The sequence below is a fragment of the Aptenodytes forsteri genome, unplaced genomic scaffold (assembly GCF_000699145.1).
Source record: "Aptenodytes forsteri isolate BGI_AS27 unplaced genomic scaffold, ASM69914v1 Scaffold10, whole genome shotgun sequence".
Taxonomy (NCBI): domain Eukaryota; kingdom Metazoa; phylum Chordata; class Aves; order Sphenisciformes; family Spheniscidae; genus Aptenodytes; species Aptenodytes forsteri.
In genome coordinates this window covers 2,904,511-2,923,969 of record NW_008794117.1, presented here as the reverse complement: position 1 = coordinate 2,923,969, position 19,459 = coordinate 2,904,511, and the positions used below count along the sequence as shown (strand labels likewise).

General features: G+C 36.5%; 1 protein-coding gene across 1 annotated transcript in view; it reads left to right on the top strand.

Moving 5' to 3' along the window:
• FMN2 (formin 2) overlaps positions 1-19,459 on the top strand; it is a 168,708-nt gene that overhangs the window by 130,519 nt on the left and 18,730 nt on the right. The window contains exon 15 of the mRNA XM_019471242.1: positions 4,051-4,102. Within this exon, the coding sequence (XP_019326787.1) occupies positions 4,051-4,102 (52 nt within the window). The remainder of the gene's footprint in view (positions 1-4,050; positions 4,103-19,459) is intronic.

The following is a 19,459-nucleotide window of genomic DNA, read 5'->3' as shown; positions in this document are numbered from 1 at the left end:
ATTTTACAGAATGTATATGCCTTCAGGATTATGGGAGCTGCATATAAAGCCCTACAACATATTGAGTGTATGCAGGCAGAGATATAAACCTAAGTTTTACCTCTACTTACTGATGCGTTACACGAAATATAGCGGCTAGGATTTCCTGGTATGATATAGTTTTTAATAGATTTGGAACAGTGTATTTGGAGGTGGTTTAGTAAGTTAGTGTCAAGGATCAAGAAAACTACTCTTAGCAGGGGGTTGGAGAAAAGGTAATGACTCAATAAAATATGGAATATTTTCATTTGGGAAAGATAACTGACCCAAGAGCGGGAACTCCTACATCTGTCAGAAAAGCCTGCAAGCAGTCGCTGCTATGGTCAGCTGACAGATTCTGAATATATATGAAAGCAGATATGGCTACTGCATGACCACAAGACTTCTTTTAATGTTTTTCAAAGAAAATCAATGAGACTTTCTGAAGTAATCTTGCTTCTTGAGGATAGAGATAGAGAGAAATTTTAGTGGCAGTACGGAGCGCTCAGATGTGCTCAGCTGTCATGGTATCCCTGGAAATGACCAATTTTCCTGTATCAGCCATTGCCATGGTAGGATCACTGTGGAGCGAGTAGGGATTTTCTCCTTTTTACTTCACCTGTTGGAGGAGTTCTCTTTTGTAAAAGGAAATACACTTTTCTCCCAAGACTGTTCTCCCAAGGTGGACACCTTGCAGCTGGTACTTAGCACCTAATTGATATAGGCTGCCAAGAAGGAAGAATGCCAAACTGGTGCCTTTCAGGCACTCTCTTTACAGTTGTGATGAACTGCTTTGGAGGAAGAAGTGACAGTAAAGATGCATTATATTGAATGAAATGGTAAAGTCTAATGCACTCTGGGACACTTCAACTGAATCTGTCATAACTCTGAATTTCTTTTCCTCCCCTACTCAAACAGGAAAAATTAGTTGAAAGCAGTTTACCAATGGGGCGCTGAGTTCAGAGCAAAATACCAATAACTACTAATATCAGGTGATCATATTAGTGGCCAGTTCCAGAAGTCATAGGAACCTTCAACATCTAATAGTTATTCCATTGTATCCAGGTGATAGAAAGACTTCTGTGGTTTTGATAACAGGAGGCTTTCTTGCATTGCTGGTTAAATCTCAATGCATGCCTTTGACTAGCCATTGTCCACAGCTTTCAGATGTTTACTGTATACTAGTGCAAAAGCAGTCATCTGAATATTTTCTTTGGACAGGGATGGATCCCTGAGTGTACATACCATCTTTTCTTCTCTTTCACTGGTGCCACCTGTTTGTGGAAGCAGAATTGTTTTCATACTCTTCTTTAACTTATGTCTAGAAAAATGAAAAAGCAAAGGGATTGCAAGTCAGATTTACACTTGAATAATATCCTTTTGATAACATGCAAAAGGTTTAGAAGTGTCATCATGTATTTGGAACAGACTACAAGGGAATTCTTTTTTAGAGAAAATTCTTCCCTTGCAAGACTCTGTTTAATGCCAAGAGGTGATCTGATGCAGGATGAAATTTCTCTGTGGGTATGGTAGCTGCCTTATGCATATGTACTTATTACTTTTTTTAAAAAAGCTATTACATGCGCCTGCATCATTCAGGGATTCTCAAGATTCTTTTCATTGTGTAATACCCATTCTCTATGAAATGATTAAAAGTACAGATACCTGAAGTATTTTTTTTTCTTCCTCTCTGGACCATAGTAACTTTCCTTTTTAATTGAAACAAAACTTGCTCCAAAATGGGAACATTCTGGCATGCTTTGATAAGCCTAGTGTAATGTGTTGTGCTTCCTCTCTTTCAAAAAGTAAATTGTGAAATATTTGCTCCATTGCTGGTGGGTAAATGTTTGTATGCATGTGCAGAACAGTTGAAATAAGGAAGAAAAAACAAAACTAGACAGCTCAGATTATATCATCAATCCTGGAAATCATAAAAAGCGTTATATCCTACGAATATGATGTATGTACTAAAAGACTGTCCTAGGCTGGAACTTGCTAGCCTCCATTTCCAAGCATTGTTTAACTGAGAGGAGTCCAAATTACATTTTTCACTAGTGGAATTATTTATTTTAAAAGTTGTATCCGCAGATACTTAGTGAAAGCGTTAATGCAGAATTGGATTTTGGATCTTCCTCCATCCAGGGAGTTTGTGTGCAGTTTCCTCTCTCTTGCACTATATGGTTTTACAAGTCATACCTTGACTTTCAGGATTGAAGTAAGAAAAAAAAAAATATTAATGAAATTCTGTCAAAGCTGCCAGGTTTCACCTGGTTTCATATCCAAAGCAAGGCAAGGCTTTCAAGAAAAACTCTAAGTCAGCCCAGATTCACTCAACACTGGGCCCAAGTTCACTCAAAAGGGTTGTGAGCCCTCACAAACCTTTTGAAGAATCTGGGCTGAGTTTCAAGTCGGTACTGAAACCTGTAATCAGGCAGGCTTCACGTGCTCTTGAATTTCCTTGAGAACATTTACCCAGCTCTCCCTCAAGTTTTCTGTGGTTTGCTGGGATTTTTTTCACTTTCAGCAAAACAATGATGGAGCCCAAGTCTTCAAGTAACGATTACTAAATACAATGTTTGCTGCTGCAAACGTCCAGGCACTGCTCACCCTACTCAGCAGACTACATTACTACTAATAAAAAGCATTTGCAGCATCAGACATAGCTCTGATCCTTGTTCTGACTGGGGAAAGAACAGGGAAACTCCATTTGTGTATCTTTGCTACAGATTTCACATGTCTATTTTACTGTTAGTATATGTTTATAAAGTGCTGTTAATTGAAACATTGTAACGGAAAAATAGTGGTTATCTTTTTTTCCCTAATAATTCCATTGCCTTTCTCATTTTTGCTAAATTTAAAATCAGGATTTCCTTTTTCAAAGGCAGTGTGTCTACAATGTAGAAAAATAATTTTAATGAATTATTGTTGTAGAGCTATACGGGGAAAGTGGAATGAAAAATAGCTTAAAGGTTTATTCTTCTTTTTTAGATTTCTGTATGAATTCTGTACCATTGACATTTGTTTCCAGGACAGTTCAGAGCCTCTTCATGTCCCAAAACCCACTGACCCTTGGGAATCTTAAAATTCTGCTTGCAAATTAGCAGGCCAGTAGTCCAGCAGACTGAAAAGGGGAATCAAGTTCCAAAGTAAAATGCTTTTGGCTAAAGCATGCAGATCTTAAATGGGATTTAAGTTGTGCTACCTGAATGACTATATAAGTATAAATCTCACCTAAGCACACATGCACAGAGCAGTTTGTACTATCACTTTGCACATTGGTGATGCCTAAGTTAATATGCATGTTCTTGTAGACTTTGTGTATCAGAATACCCATTTCACTTAACTTAGATGGGTACAAAATAAAATATGAGAGAACACATGGAAAATAGATCATTTTTCACCAATGGGTGGCAATGACAGTTTCGTATTTTTAATGTCCTTCACACGATCACCAAATGATAATTTCCTTCATATAAAAACAGTCATGTTTTCAATATGGGCCCACTGTGGCTCTAGTACTTCACTGATGTGTGTGCAGGGAGATGGTATGCACAGGGAGAAGGAAGAGACCTTTTATTTGTAACTATCAAGCAACTTTTAGAAAAGCTATAAGGCTGAATCCGTCCGGTTCTTCACTCAGCTTTTCCTCCTCTTGGTAGACCAGTTCCCATATTTGTTACATTTTCGGAATCATTCTTTCAGATCTGTTTTTAAATCACTTTCAGGACTTGGTTGTTGTTTATATTACTGCAAGATTTTTTTCTTAATTTTCAAAACTTGCTTCGAGTTTTTTTTGTGGTTGTGGGTTTTGTTTTCGTTTCTTTTTTTTAATAGGGATATCAAAATTAATGTAGTTTTGTTTGTGTGGTTTTGGGGGTTTTTTGGTTTTTCTTTCAAAATTGCTGTACATGAGTACAGCAACCTCAGGTGGTTTCTATACATTTTATACAAGACATATTTACAATGAACATTATCCTGAAAAAAATCTTTATCTTTTACCTTGTAGCTAACTCTTTGATTGTATTTTTACAGCTAAAATAGACCAAGAAAATGAAGAGAAGTCACTGACAGAAGCACATAAAAGGTAAGAAAGAACAATGCAGTAAAACCTTTCTTTGAAAAATGTGTTTTGGTAGAAGCTGCTGTATTGGTAGCCAGCATTATCTTATTATTGAATAGTGAAATAAATGCACTGAGAAAACTAAGTGATATTTATTGTCAATTTTAATTTGACAATTAGGAAAAAAAATTGAAGGAATATAGACATGCAGCCTACCTTTAGAGAAATATTGCACGATGCCTGTCTTTTGGAAAATGCATGTACCTTATGTACAAATAAATTCAGAATATACCATTTGGACTGAGAGAAAACTGTTTGTACTACACCAGAATCGTGGTGATTTGACAGACATGTAGTATTCCCCAGACAACTATTATTCATTAGGTAACATCTTCTGTGCTTATAAAATGTGTGCTTTAAAATAAAGAATGGAAACCGTTTTTTTAATGTACTAATGATATGTATAATTAAATGTGATTTCCTTTGTGGAATTGCTAATGGATCTTCAAATAGTTTTTTGTGGCAAAAAGCAAAATACTTCATTAAATTTTGTTACAGATGTGTGCAGTTGAGAGAGTTTTCAAAATTGGGAACTTCACTGCATTGCACAACTTGCGGTTTCTTCTGATTTTTTGGCAGTGTTCTCCAGAAGCAATGTTTAAATGGGACAGATTTTTATCTGTCCCAGCAAAGGACCAAAATAAGACACACAACATTTATAGTCCAGATTTAGTGAAACTGACAGTCTGCGTTTGTTTTCCTTTCGCTAAAAATAGCATCTTCTTTTTGTACTAGCTACAACTGTCACTGAATATATGCTAATGAATATATTCGTTATATATTCCCAGACCTGGAAAGTCTCTCAATAGGATTCCAGTAAAATATACCACTATAAAAGGTTCTAGTTTTTCTTATGGTTTGTTAGCCATTCTGTGGCCCCGATTCCCAAATTTGCTACCTGCTGTAATGCCACAGTGCAGTTGACATCTTTCCTGGTACAGCACCACATTTTCTGTCTATTTCCTTGGGCCATGTACTAAAGATAGTACCTGAAAAGGAAGCCCAGGGGAGAGTGGATGTTCCTCTGCCACAGGAAGCTCCCTTCTTACTTGTAAGAAGATGGTAGGTCCTTGAGTGGTACATCGGTGATGTGGGATCATGATGCTTCCATCATGAAAATGGAACAAAGGGAGTATTGCTTTGGCTTAGTATCATACCTATTGCTCAAGTATATGAAAGGCATTCCTGACATTTTTAGGTTTGTTTAACTGCTGAGTTACATAATTCTTATCCTTAAAAATCTTCTTCACAATAAAACTTTGAGAGAAGAAACTGCAGTCAGGAGAAGAGACTGCTCTTTTAAGGAAACTGTTTCTCCTGTGGAAAATGGATTAGACTACGTGTCCAAAGCTGACAGATTTCTAAGGACAAGGGGAATCTGCAGTCTGTTCAGAAATCTTGTGACTTGTCACTGTCTTCTGGTGTCTAATTCACTCTCCATTCTTATTTTTTTCCCCTGACTGCACTGGAACCATCAAATAAAAAACTTCCTATTGGTATATCTAGCATCCACAATATGGGGGAAGAAAGCAAACTGCTCCCTGGATTCTCATTGAGCTTGGTCTGCTCCTTCCAACTTGTCCTATTTCTTTCTTCTCCCACTATGTTGAGTGCAGCAGCTCCTTTTACATAGTAGTTTGTCAAAGAAGAAAATTCAGCTTCATTGTTCCTCTTTACTGTGACTATCTAGCAAGGATAACATCACACGCAAAACCTTTTGTGGAACACATGAGGAATTATGCTAGGACAACATTAGGGCAAAGTTATTTTTTACTATTATCTAGGCAACATTTCTCTTTCTTTCTTCCACCTTCCCACTGAAATTCTTAATCAGATTAGGGGTATTTGTTAAAATATTGAAGATAGCTTCATGGTATAGTTTTAGTATTATGTGTGTTTATTTCACGAAGATCCTTAATTGGGCTTAGAAATAAAATGCTTGGGATCTTTTTTGGTGGGGGTGGGGAAAAAGATGATGAGAGCTTAAAAAGCTAAATAAAAGATTAGTTACATTTGGCTAATCATAGGTAGAACAGCAATGCATAGGATGACTAGACAAGCAAGTAGTGCAAGGAAAAGTGATGGATTAGATGGAGCAAAATTAATGTGATTAACGTGCTTGGATTTTCCTTTTTGAAGTTAATAACTTCAGCCCATGTATAAGTTCAGGTCTACCCTGCGATAGCATTTCTTTAGCTTTCAGTAAAGACTAGATTTTCTATTTTCTTTTTTTTTTTTTTTTTTTTTATTTTGAGAAAAAACGTTGATATCTCCGTAAAAATACGAAAGTCTAAAAGAAAAGCTCTTGCAGCAATAACAACCAAATGAATAATGGGTAAAAAAAAGAAAGTCTAAAAGAAAAGCTCTTGCAGCAATAACAACCAAAATGAATAATGATTTGGGGAAAATGCAGCAATGTGTATTTTAGAAAAGCTCAGTTGTGCAATAGATGAGCTGAAATGGAAAGTTAATCTTCCACACAAAATAAAGACAAAGAAAATGGAATGTCTGCTCCAGGGACTCCATGCAGTGTATAGCTGTTCATTTGTCACAAGTGAGAAAATGTTTAATCTGTTTTGAAATGATGTATTCTCTCTTTATTTATCGTGTTTAGTGACTTTAAGAGTGTCAGTATGTAAAGTGTTTATCCAAGGAATGGATTTCTGGCACATGGATAAAATGAAAAGTGAAATGTTTAGCTCGCAATAGGCATATGTTCCAAGATCTCTCTGAGTAAGTATCCTGAGATGAGAAGAAAGCACACAGGTCTGTGTTTATCTAGCTTACGCAGGCAGACAAGGAAGGCTCCAGCCTGGTATTAACACTGAAGTGACATGGAATGTCTTCACCAAACCCCAAACAATTACATCATTCCCTTAACAATATTGATAAAGTGTAATAAGAAAGAACCTGGCACTTTCCAATTAGATCCTCATTGCTAAATACTTGAGAAACTGTGAAATACTTGACAAGTTAAAGTAAAAAACACTGGTTTGGGGGGGAGGGGAAAGAAGTAAAACAGGAGAGGGAGAGGAGGGAAAGAGATGCTTCCGTATTTTAGGAGTCCACAATTTGGCACTTTTTTTTTTAATTTTAGATTATGTCCTCTGTTCCAAGATGCATAGCTATATGCTCAATTCACACAGCTGTATATAACATTTAAACAACTTTATAATTAAAATTTAGCATCTTTGAAAATTAGGAGATACAGCACACTTTCCACCAAGCACGAAATACGTCCTCTGTTTTCTGTATTTTCATTTACTTAGCTTTAAATATCTCTAATCTTTCAAGATGTGATTTTCTTTAAGCAGGAAGACAAAATTAGAAGCACTATTGTTTCCAGGTATGCTTAATACAATTTTAGAACAAGATAGAGTTTGACTACAGTATCCACAGCAAGTAGGAACCAAGATTACATCAAAGTTATTGTCAAAAGTAATATGGTAGCTGATGTCTTGTTTACTGTGCTAGGATAAAAGGCCATAGCAACAGCAGTAGTATAATCTTGCTGGCTTATAATCAGAAATGAGCTGGTTACTCCTCTTCTTGCACTTCATTTCTGAAGAAGCAACAGCTAAACAACCTGACTAGCATTACCAGAAACAGCATTCAGTGCAGCTGAAGGTCCTAATTCTCTGCCTTGCTACCTCTATTCAGCTGAATAGCTATGAAGGAATTGCATGTAGCTTTATTACTTTTTTATAATACCTTACCCAGTATTGAGTTCTGATCTCCTTGGAAGGCTTCCAGATTAAGGTCTTTTTTTAGAAGAAAATAAATCCAGACGGTAACACTGATCTCTGTTCCACTGAAATAGTTAAGATTATCTTTTTCTTTTTTCTTCCCCTCTACCTGCAATGATTTGTCTCTTCTTGGCATAACACCTCAGGAATCATTCACAAATTGAACTAGAGATGTTTGTTTTAGACCTGAGACACAGTCAGATGATCTTCAATTCTTCCTGCTATCTCTCAGTCAAACAATGAAGCATTGGATTCTAAATTCAGTGCAGTAGCACTGAAAATTACTCAGTTTATGTTTACTCATACTGCACTCACGTGAGAGGCAATGTATGCTGAGAATCTCTTAAGAACACCACAGATCCTTTTATTTCTAATATTTCAGATAGCATAACCCTGCTTGAAGTGATAACATAGGTCATTAAGACAACAGTCCCATATAATGATGGCTTGATTTGCGGTGAAACTGTTCACCTGTTTTTCCTGCTGTGATGCCTAATGAGGGTTGGATAGACAGAAATGCTGCTCACTATCATGGCTTTGTGTACCTCACTGATTTTATCAAATCTGAGAATTTAATCTGTTCTTCAGTAAATCTCAATGCATTATGAGAATATATATTTGTTTTATAAAAAGTCAAACAGAGGACTTTCTGCCTTCTGACATAAGTATCAACTGGGGAATTTAGGATGTGTGTGGCTGGATATGGAATACTCATCTTCCCGTGTCAGAATATTTTTATTTGGTTTATTTTATAATTTGCCCCCATTACTTGCACATTCCAGTGATTTTTCATCTTTTAAGTGCTTCCTGAGTGCAGCCTCCCAGGCACCTCTTCTGTTTTCAGGACTTTTAATAATCCATTTAGCAATGTGTTGTTGCTTTCTTTGCTGTAGCAACAAATGACGTTAATTTTGAAGAGAAATGTTTACCTTTAAATTCCCTGCAAAAAAAGTACTCCTGACACAACACTCTTTGCAGACTTCCATTGGCTTCACTGAACATGAGACTTGGAGAGGAACAAAGCTTTACACCTGCTTATGAGCTGACAAGTTGATGACACTTAGAGAAATAGCAGACAGTATGGTACAATGGCACTGCTGAAAAGCAACACCTAGAAATGTAGCACCTAAGTCTGGTAATCCTTTAAAACAGTAAATGTTCCTCCTGCCTTGCCACCCTCCACACAATGGTTTGGATTGTTTCCAAAAGTGAACTGTAAAGTTAAAGTGAAAATTGAGTTAATGATTGAAATAAAGTGGTGAAAAGCTCAGAATGGAGAGAGGTATGTAGTTTAAAAAAAACACAGCACACCACTTTTAACTGAAAGGCAAGAATATGCTGTTGGACTCCATCTTTCACTACTCTTTGGCCATTCATCCTTTGCTGGTTCCTTTACTGTTAGGTCTCTCTTCTCGCTGTGTGGCTCCCTGCGTGCAGACTTGAATTGCTCATGGTAATACATTTCAGACTGTAGGTATACATTAGTTGCATCAGCAAAAAGTAAATAATTGGTGAGCAAAGGAAATGTGTATAGAAGAAGCTTACAGACTGTTAAACAGATTGGATCATTCTAGTTTAGTATCCTGTCTCTGACAAAATATCAGGGCCTGTAAATATGCAGTAATGGAAACTTAGCCGGCAGTTCAGTTATGTCAGAAAGTCTCTTCTGAAATATGGGTCATTGATCTTTCCCTGAAAGATGAAGTCTTTGTCCTTTTCTGAAAATATTTGCCAAATGACTGTAAGTCCTTAACCATTTGCACGATTGATTTTTATCAGTGAGAAAATTCTTTTCTTTTAAAGATGTTGGGCTGCTTGCTTAAAAAAAAAAATATTTTATTGGTTTTAAATTAGTTTGCATTTAATGACAATCAGTGCTAGTATGAACAAATGGTAATAAACTTTTAACAGACTGGGGTACAATTCAGAGACCTAATATTCTGCAACATAAACTCACCTTTATGCAATTTATTCTACAGTTTATGTAGAGGACCTATTCTTAGATCTTACAGTAAAAGATAAAGGATATTAGTTTAAGGTGCAAATACAGTTACATAGCTAAGTGGCATTGATAATAATACAGCTAAGTAACACTGATAACAGTATAGTTAAAATAACTGGGGTCTGATCATACCCAATGCTATAGCATTAAATTCAGGATTAGAAAAAACTAAGAGAAGAATCATGTAACTAATAAAATGAATGTAAAAAATACAGAAATTAAAATCTTTAAATGTGGTACATTGTTTTGACCTCCAGTTTATGTCCAGCAGGTGGTTTCGCTGAGTAGTCCTCAAAAATTCAAGATATTCCTCTTGAGCTGTTACAGCTAAAGTAAAATGCGCTTGTGTATGTGTGTACGTGTGATTAGCTCCAGTGCCTCCCCATTGTGCATCAGCTTCTGATTATGCTTCAGCATACTGTCTACCTGAGCTATTTAGTTAGATTGTTTCCTAAGACCCTCACAGTATAGTGTTCGCATCTGCAATGACTGTGACTTAAATGTGGATAACACTTCTGCTTTTACTCTCTTATATTGATTTGCCACTACAGTTGTTGCTTTCTTCCTTGCTGTATTTTAAGATTTACTTTAAGGATTATTATATTATATTGCTGTTGTCATGTATATGCAAATAGTAAAGCAGAACATCAGGGATGTGGTTTAATTAGGTCACAATTCCATTAACTCATCTGGGAACTATCCAGTAATAACTTGTACAATATAGGTCATTCCTTCCATAATAATTTCCAGCTGATGGAAGGCTGCCATCAGCCCCTCCACAGTATAGGTCTTGCCTCAGCCTACTGCTGAAACCCCACTGTGCTTGTCACATATGGAGATTAAGTGACTAGGAAAAAAATTGTTGCCTCTTTACTCTTCCTCAGTTTGTTCCTCAGCCTCGTTGCCTTGTTTCTTGTCTTCCTTAACAAGCTAGATTCAGAAACAGCTTTAGTGAGCCAGATCCTTTCTGCACTGTTCCTTAAATGAACGCTTCTCATGGGGTAACTTGCACCCACTTCTTTTCTCAACTGCTGCCTGAAAGATGGTTTTACCTTAGTCAGTCTGTTGAGGAGGTTAAAGTTCCTTCTCCACCCCAAAAGAAGCAACTAGGGCAATGGTCACCCCAGACCAGAAACACCATGAAGCCTTTGTGTAATCCTTGGAAGGGATGGGAACAGCTCCTCCAGACATGAGAGAGTGTTCTTAGGCCAAAGGAGTATGGTTTATTTAGCTTTGCCTTGGATATGTGAATATCGATGATTCGCATATCCAGAGTGATATGGTTATTTGTTGCAATCTTTCCATCAATTCCAATGGCTGCCACATTTTCATTTAAACTTGATCCTTATAGAAAATGCTACCCATTTTTCTCTACTCATCTAAACAAAGATACTGTCACTACTATGACAAGAATGTATTGGGATAAGTCGGGAGGTCAATCATAAATGCCTAACATCTGAAAAATACATGTAAAGACCTTTTCAATCTGACATCATCAACCCAAATTTTGAAGTCTTTCAATTTGTTATTGTGTAATTTTGTTGTAATTGATTCTAAGAATATGAAAGCCCCCTGTGAACATTTCTGTCTTCTCCAAAGGCTGGATTTCTTCCATTCATAGTTGCTCTGGCTTTTGATGATATTAGGGAATCCTGTGTTCATGCATGTTAAGGAGAGAGCTCTTGTACATTGAATTAAGTAAGAACGCTCTTCAGAGCAACCCCGAAGGGTTAAGATGAAACTGCATCACAGAACATTTAAAATGCTAGAATGTTCTAATACCCAAGTATTTCAGAGCATTTTTATTCTATAATTTTCAAAGAATAGAAACTGAAACCTAAGTTTGACTTGAGCACCAAAATAGAAAGAGCACATGACAATACTCCCAATCAGACCTGTAGATTCATTTCACTTGTTAGTTTTAGAGTGTGTTTTTGTAAATGCACATGTATTAAATTTAATCTATGCTGGATTATATTCTTAGAGCGTGGGTTAATATTATATGTACATGAAATCTGGTAAAGCATCTGTGTGGTTTCTGTCCAGATATCTAAATAATCCGCTCTAGGTTTAAGGCAAATTTCTTCTTACATTGTTAGGTAACTCTGACCTTGACCCTGCATGAATTTCAGTTATAAAAGTGAACCATACCAGGGGAGCAGGCAGATTGCAAGGCTGAGGTTGACGTCAATAAATTGAAAAAACATAATAAAACTTTTAATACAATATTTAGTACACAACGGTTACACTACCTCCATATGTAATTATAACCTCTTTAAGTAATAATGATTGCTCAGAAGGCCTCTATTGCACTAGACAGTGAAGATGAGGTGTGTTAACAGAAACACCTGGAGACAAGTTGGGCTTTAACATGAGGCATTTAGCTGTTTCTCACAGCACTGAGGCTAGCAGCTTGTGTGTCAGATAACTGCTGTTGAAATTCATTCTACCACTGTATTCTGTGTCTACTGGCACCTTATTATTTCTTCAAGTTCAACTGGCCAAGGATTATTTAATATGTTTGAAGCTTATATGTTAGTCTTTTTAAGAGAGATAAATAGTTTTCTCTTGGATATGTTACTGGGCCTGACTTTCCAGTGCACACAATTACATGACATGTTTTACGCATGCTCATATTGTATACGCCCAGTTTAGCACAGAGCTATCCATGTGTCTACATAACAGCTTAGCTGGCATGCATGGGCATGATATCCACACTAACATAAAATTAAAAGTATTAAACTCCGAGAAAGAGAACCTACACATTCATGCAAAGCATGCAGATTACAGTGCATTGCAGCTAACACCAATGCATCTAGGGAACTGTAAATACCTCAAGCCCGGTTTTTGAGCGAAAGTTTGAACCTGTTTAAAACTATCATTTTAAAATGACAGGAGAAAACACATGCAAATTAAAAATGCATTAGAAGAGTCATGCTAAAAAATGTTTGCTTTTTTCTCTGAGTGGCCTGTTAGAATACAATTGTCAGGGACAAAAAAGAACCCAAGGTTAGCTCTGTTTCTAATGTATTATCTCAGTTCATATTTTAATCTGAATAATATTCTTGAACAGAGGCAAAACCTTTAAATATGCATAATAGAATTTGGGTTCACATAAACCCCAATTACTGGGTGAGCTGTGGCTGATGAATACTTTGTACATGATATAGTGAAGGTAGCAAAAATACCTCTAACCTATATTTCCTGACCTTTGATTTTCAAATGGCTGGAGGCTGACTCAGTCTGTGCAGAATGTCTTTTTAAACACAGTATTTTTTTGTCATCAGAAAAGTTCTGTCTGCCAAGGTAGCTCCATCCTGTTTGTGACATAATTTAGCACCTAATCCTGTGTCACCTCGGATAAAAGATGGCATTGTTACGTAAGTGGAGCATTTGCTTACATCAGAGCAATGCAAAAAAACCCCAAACCAAACCAAACCAAAACAAAGCATATACAGGGACCAGGTTGTAGCCTAGTGTTTTAGAGAAGAATGAGAATAAAAATAAGAAGAAAAAATAAATAATAAAACCAGAGAAGGAAAATCTTGAAGAATACTTTTAAGATGTAGTGTTAACTGTGATCCGTAATAACCTAATGTTTCCAGAAGATACAAGCAACAAGAAGTGATGTGGCAAGTTTCTTCATCCTGCCCAGCCGATATACCTTAATCTGGACCTGATAAAATTAATTTCTAAAATAAACAGATTGTGAAAATCTGGGTGCTCAAATTCACCTTCCAAAAAAACTATGATTTAAATTAGTTATGGCCATATTATTTTGCTACTTTGCTAGCCCTATTATGAGGGACTTTGTTCCTGAAAGACAGGACTAAAAAAATACCTACCCATTGAATGATGTAAATATAAGGGCCTGGAATCACAGTTTGAACTGAGGTTGAAATGGCAATCTGATATGTGAAGGTTTTATTCATAGCTAACTCCATGAGTTCATCAGTCCTCTAAAAATTTTAGTTTTCCTAAAATATTTAAGTGCAAGGTTATATTGGTGATACCTATTGAATTTAACAATCTGTGTCACAGTATATGCTCTGCTTCAGTTACTGGGTCTGCTGCCTTCAGTGTATATCATAAAGTATAAAATACCTAAGTTGTGCATTTGTGTTACTAATCAATGTGTAGAACTGATAATATTGATCATTGTTGATGAATATTAAAGCTATAAAGCATTCCTAGTATGGGGAGGGGGGGGAATCAAAATTCTCATGAACAAGGCAGGCTGGCCTGTCAAAACATAATTTCCTGTTCTTTACTTTGGATGCTTTTTGTTGGGCTTTTGCTGTGGGGAAAAAATGGTACCTCAAAGGTAGAAGATTTTTTTTGTTGTTGAAGCTGTTAATTTTCATCTAGTTGGAGCAGTAAAACACTTTTCTGTTTAATATGAATTTATAGGAGGCAAGGGACTAGAGATGAGGGAGATGACTTAGGACTCAAAACATTGCAAATTTTTGGCAGGTTTTTTTTAGAGGAAAGGAAAAATCTCTTGAGACCTTTGTTTTCTAAGGAACAATATTACAAAATCCATAGTTACACAATATAAATTGGCAAATGAAAGAAAAGATTAATGATTCTGGCAGCTGACTTAAGCTGGCATATTATCTCAACTTTCTTTTTAATATAGGAAAGATACTTTTCTTACTTAAAAAAAAAAAGGGGGGGGGGGAGGACCCCAAGAAATTTCTTACCAACATTTAAGTACTAGATATTTTGAATGAACCTATGTTTACTTTTATATTTTCTCACTTCTAATTATGCAGGATAAGGGACAGCACTGAGGGGAAGCAATGATACTTTAAAAAAAAAAAAAGCTGAAGAAAGGGAAATAAAGTTACAGTGCAGAGAGGACCCTCAACAAAATATGTTAATAGAAAATGAGACGCTTCTTAGGATGCTGTGCATATTAAGTTTCCTCAGAGCCTTGTGCTATCTCAATAACCAGGATGCTGGTTCTGTTTCATTTTATAGAATTTTGTGTGACTTTGTTGAACTGCTTGGTATTCTCTCTTAAGACTAACTCTCATTAATGCTTTCAGATGTTGAAAACACAAAGAAAATATGTACCTTTATAAAACAAAACAAGAATTAATATGACAATTCATACAATTAACTTTTCCAGGAAGCAAGTACTAATACCTATATACTGTACTTATCTTCCCTATGTAGTCATCAATTCAGGATCAACACTCTGAACAGGCTTATATGCCTGCCAACTCAGTTTGGCTTTAAATATAACTCACGTCAGATTTAAAGTAGTAAGAGCCACATATAGTCTTTTCTCCCCTTTTTACCTTCTTTCTTTTGGTAGACTATGCTTAGTTCTAAATTTTACTTGTGACTTTAATCGAACTAAAATGTACTTTAGCAGCTCCTGCCTGACTCAGAACTGTTTCTGAAACACAGCTGCTTCACAAAGCTAACACAGGTTCACCACTAAGACTACCTGTTCTTAATCTCAAATGGACATAAATGATGCTTAACAGTTTATAAAGCCAAACCCAAGTAGTCAAGAATATCCAGGTTCGAACTCCAACCAAAATACATAATCTGTTAAACAGTACAGAATCTCTCTTGCAGAATTGTAGAAATGTTTTTTTCTGCTTTTAAATCCACATTGAAACAAATCTTTACTCTTGCAGGTGATTTAGTTTGGGGAAACCAGATGCGTGTGTGTTTGTGCACGTGTTCACCGTTGCTCAGAAAGGTCAGCCAGGGCATGTCTGTACCTATGGGTACTTTGCTATTTGTTTGGCCACAGAAGCCTGATCAAATGATGCCGAGATGAAACTACTGCTGTCTGATGCTTAATATTGTTGATTTGTCTCCTTATCGTTGTGTTTTGGTTTTTTGGTTTGGGGTTTTTTTTAGCAAAAGAAGTATTTTTGTAGTTGCCAGCTGCTTTATCTCCTCTCCCTCTCCTTTTGCTTGACGTACTGCATACATTCACATACATACATGCATGTGTACAAACATATGTTGTACATATTTATAAACTGGCCAATGCATTGCACACAGCAGACTTGAATCTGAATCATCGTCTGCAACCGCTTGCTAACTGGCTTTAGAATGGAATGGAAAAAACCTGAATAATCCATAGCTGGTCTTAAAATATTCCTAATGGATCAGATCTATTAGCTAGAAATGCTGTCAATGAGCCATTTGCAATGTGAATGGCTTCTTTTCTTTCTCACATGATTAAATTTGGTTTGGCTGTTAGTGCATCCATTCCTTCCTTCCCAAACAGAAAAATCATTTACATAGTCTCATAGTTGTACACAAGGGAGCACACAGAAAAGTCCAGTGATTCATTCATCAAATTTCCACGTTTGAGTAAGCAGTGAGCTCAGTCATGTCAGTCTGCAGTGATTTTTCTGAATTACACAAACACTTGAACCAAGGAAATTAGAAGAAGAGAAAAGGAGAAAAGGAACTAACCATCTTTCTTGATCTTATTTCCTTCCTCACTTGTCAGGGATGAGCAACTCTTCCATTGTTTTGAGACAGTTGATGTTATTTAATTCTCCTTCAGGGCCAGCATGAGGGATATGAAACCCAGCCTGAAATCTGTTAAAAGAATTCTGGCTTTTGCCATGTCAGGATAAGACAGTGGTGTGAACATCACTGCCTTATTTTTGATCACGCTTGAAGAGTCAGGCTGTTTGAAGCAAAGCCAGTGACCTCCTTTACCTCTTTTAATCCCTGAAAATAACTCGCATGCCCTTCCTTCCCTCTTCCATGACTGCTATCTCTTCTCTAATGCACATTCTTTTCTTTTAAGACACTCGCTAAGAGTATGGAAAAGTAAAAACCTTTTCACTTGAGAAATGGACACTAAATAGCTGTGCAATTACCTGTTTGGTAATAAATGTTTCATTTTGCAGATAGGTGCAATGAAATCCAGAGAGGTCAGATGAGTTTCCTAAGGTTGTATGATGCAGAACTTAATTTGGGTATAGGAACAAAAGCCTCCTGAACCGTAGTCCCTTATTTGATTCAAAATGTCTGTGTGCCTGCACATATAGTCAGGAACAGTATCAATGGTATTTGCAGATGTTTTGTTTCAAAATCTGCTGAAGGATCAACAGGAAAATTTGAATGGGCTGCCCTACTGAAAAGCACCAGAGAAAAGGTATTTGCTGCCTGGCTGAAGTCTGAAAGGATGATGTCTAGTCTTGGGGTTATGTCAATGTCATCCAAATTTCTCTTTGTATTTAAAATGCGTGTCCCCTCCTGGAATCAGCTTTGAGATATGTCTAGTTTGACATATGTAAACATTTCCAAATCAGATATTTAAAAAGCGTGGTAATATAGAGGATTTATTGCTGTGCATGTTTTATTATTTGATGCATTTGGATTCACTTTATTGGCTTTGTCTTTCATGTGTGAATTATGCCACTTTGTCTTGTACTGCAAAAATGACAGCATCAAATGTACAGCAAGCAGGTTTCCATATGTCTTCTAAATGTACTCTAAGAGACTTAACTGCTAAATAAGGGTAGACCTCTCTGGCTGGAAAAAATATAGTAACTGTCTTGACTGTTTGATCTGCATATATAGAAAAAATATTTGATTCATGGAGATTTGTGCCCTGAAGTCTTACTGTGTGGCAGCTGATGTCTTGTGCGCTGTTACCGGGCATTAGAAAGGTGTGACGTATTAACAATGACAACCTGCTACGCCTCTGCTGTTTCACATTTCACAGCTTATTTCCCTTACTTCCCAAAGTAACTGCCAGGGAGGCAAGCAACCTGGCTGAGTATTTCTCTTCTCTCTATAAACCTAGAAATTAAGTTATAGCTGTTAAACACATCTGTATGCATGTGTAAGGTCGTACTGGTTATACAAGTGGTCCTCAGGGAGATTTTCAGCAACCAGAGAAAAAAACATTGGTTATCTCCTTCTGCTCCCAGAGGACAGTTGGAATAATTGAAGAGTAATGGAAGCCTTTGCATCTACAACAAATATTAGTGCTGTTCATCAATGGTTTTGGAGCATTCTCCTGTACAATATGAATTTTATTTTGTCTTGGTTTCCTGTTTCTTGCGATGTTTTCCTGTGAGGGAATTCTAGTTCGTTACCTCAAATTTAAAAGCATTGCTTAGGATGGCCATTCACTGTCAAATTCTTTTCACATTATTGTCATTTGCAAAATGGTTTGAAGACACGTTTCTCAGAACAAGGCTTCTTATTTGAACTTCTGATCTTTCTATGTTCTGTAAATCATTACTGGCCTTCATTCAAAGAGCTTCCGTAAAAATAAGCCATTGACTCAGCTGATGCCTCCAGATTTCTCTCTTGTCCTGTATTCCTCATGTTGCTTCAAAAATGTTGCCAGTTCATTCTGAAAAATCAAATGAGCCTTTTATATGACTTCCCCACTAACCAGGTCCAGAGCTGTAAGTCAGGGGGAAGGGGCTTGGGACGAAAACCAAAAGATCTCTCTGATATGTTTGCAGTCTTCCAAAAAGTTGAAAATATGTGAGAGTAGGCAAAAAGTTTAAAATATAGTGCAGCTAACTGACAAATGCCAGGGATATTCTTTTTGAGTGATTCTGTGTGGGACCACAGGATAGATGATAAATATTTTCCCCAGTATAAAACTGTGGGAAAAATGTAAATAGGTAAGTAAAATGGAATATTTTAGTTTAATCAGTAGTAGCACTCATCTATAAATCATTTGAAAAAACACAACAAAACCCAGCCACAAAAAAGGCATTCTATTTATTAACCAAGCGCTGACTTACAGAACAGAGTGCCACAGTAGGCTGAGAGCGCTAAAGAAATGGTACGCTCAGGTAAGGTGGCATTTGAGTATCAACACAATGGGTTAAAAAGTGAGGATGTTTTTGTCTTTTATATTTTTCTGTGCTGCATCTTTGTTGCTCAACAGCTTCATTTTGCTTCAGCAGATGGAAAAATGAAATACAAATTAAGAGAAAAATTATGTAGAATTTGGTAAACTGATGTTAAATTTTTAAGCTGTAGGCTTTTTTATTGAGAAATAGGATAATTTATGCAGACATTTATTTTTCATGTTGGGGAAAACAACTGGAGCATTGAGTGTTGAGAACTAGGACAAACAGTTTCACAGAGCCTTTATGAGACTGACCCTTCTGAATGGTTGAATCTTTGTATATCGTTGTCACCATTAAATACTTTAAATTATAACAACTATCAAAGCACTCTATCTCCAGTTACAATAGTCCATGAATGAAGATACAACTTCTGTGACTAAAATGACATTTTCATCCATTTAACTGGAATTGCATTTTTTCCCATAATTAAAGTGATTAAAACTGTGATGTGTCTGTCATAGAAAATTATCATAGGAGTCGATGAGTAGTAATAGATCAGTGAGCAAAGCATCTACAATTATATTTCAAGAGATAGCTTTCCATAGAATTTTTCATAAAATAACCAATTCTCCAGAGGCTTCCGTGTTGAGCTTCAGCTAAGAAAAATGTTTTGTAAATACTGGAGCTTTTAAGAACATTAAGTAAAAAAAAAAAAAAAAAAAAAAAAAAGGAAATACTTGTTCCCTGCCCCCCACCACACGCC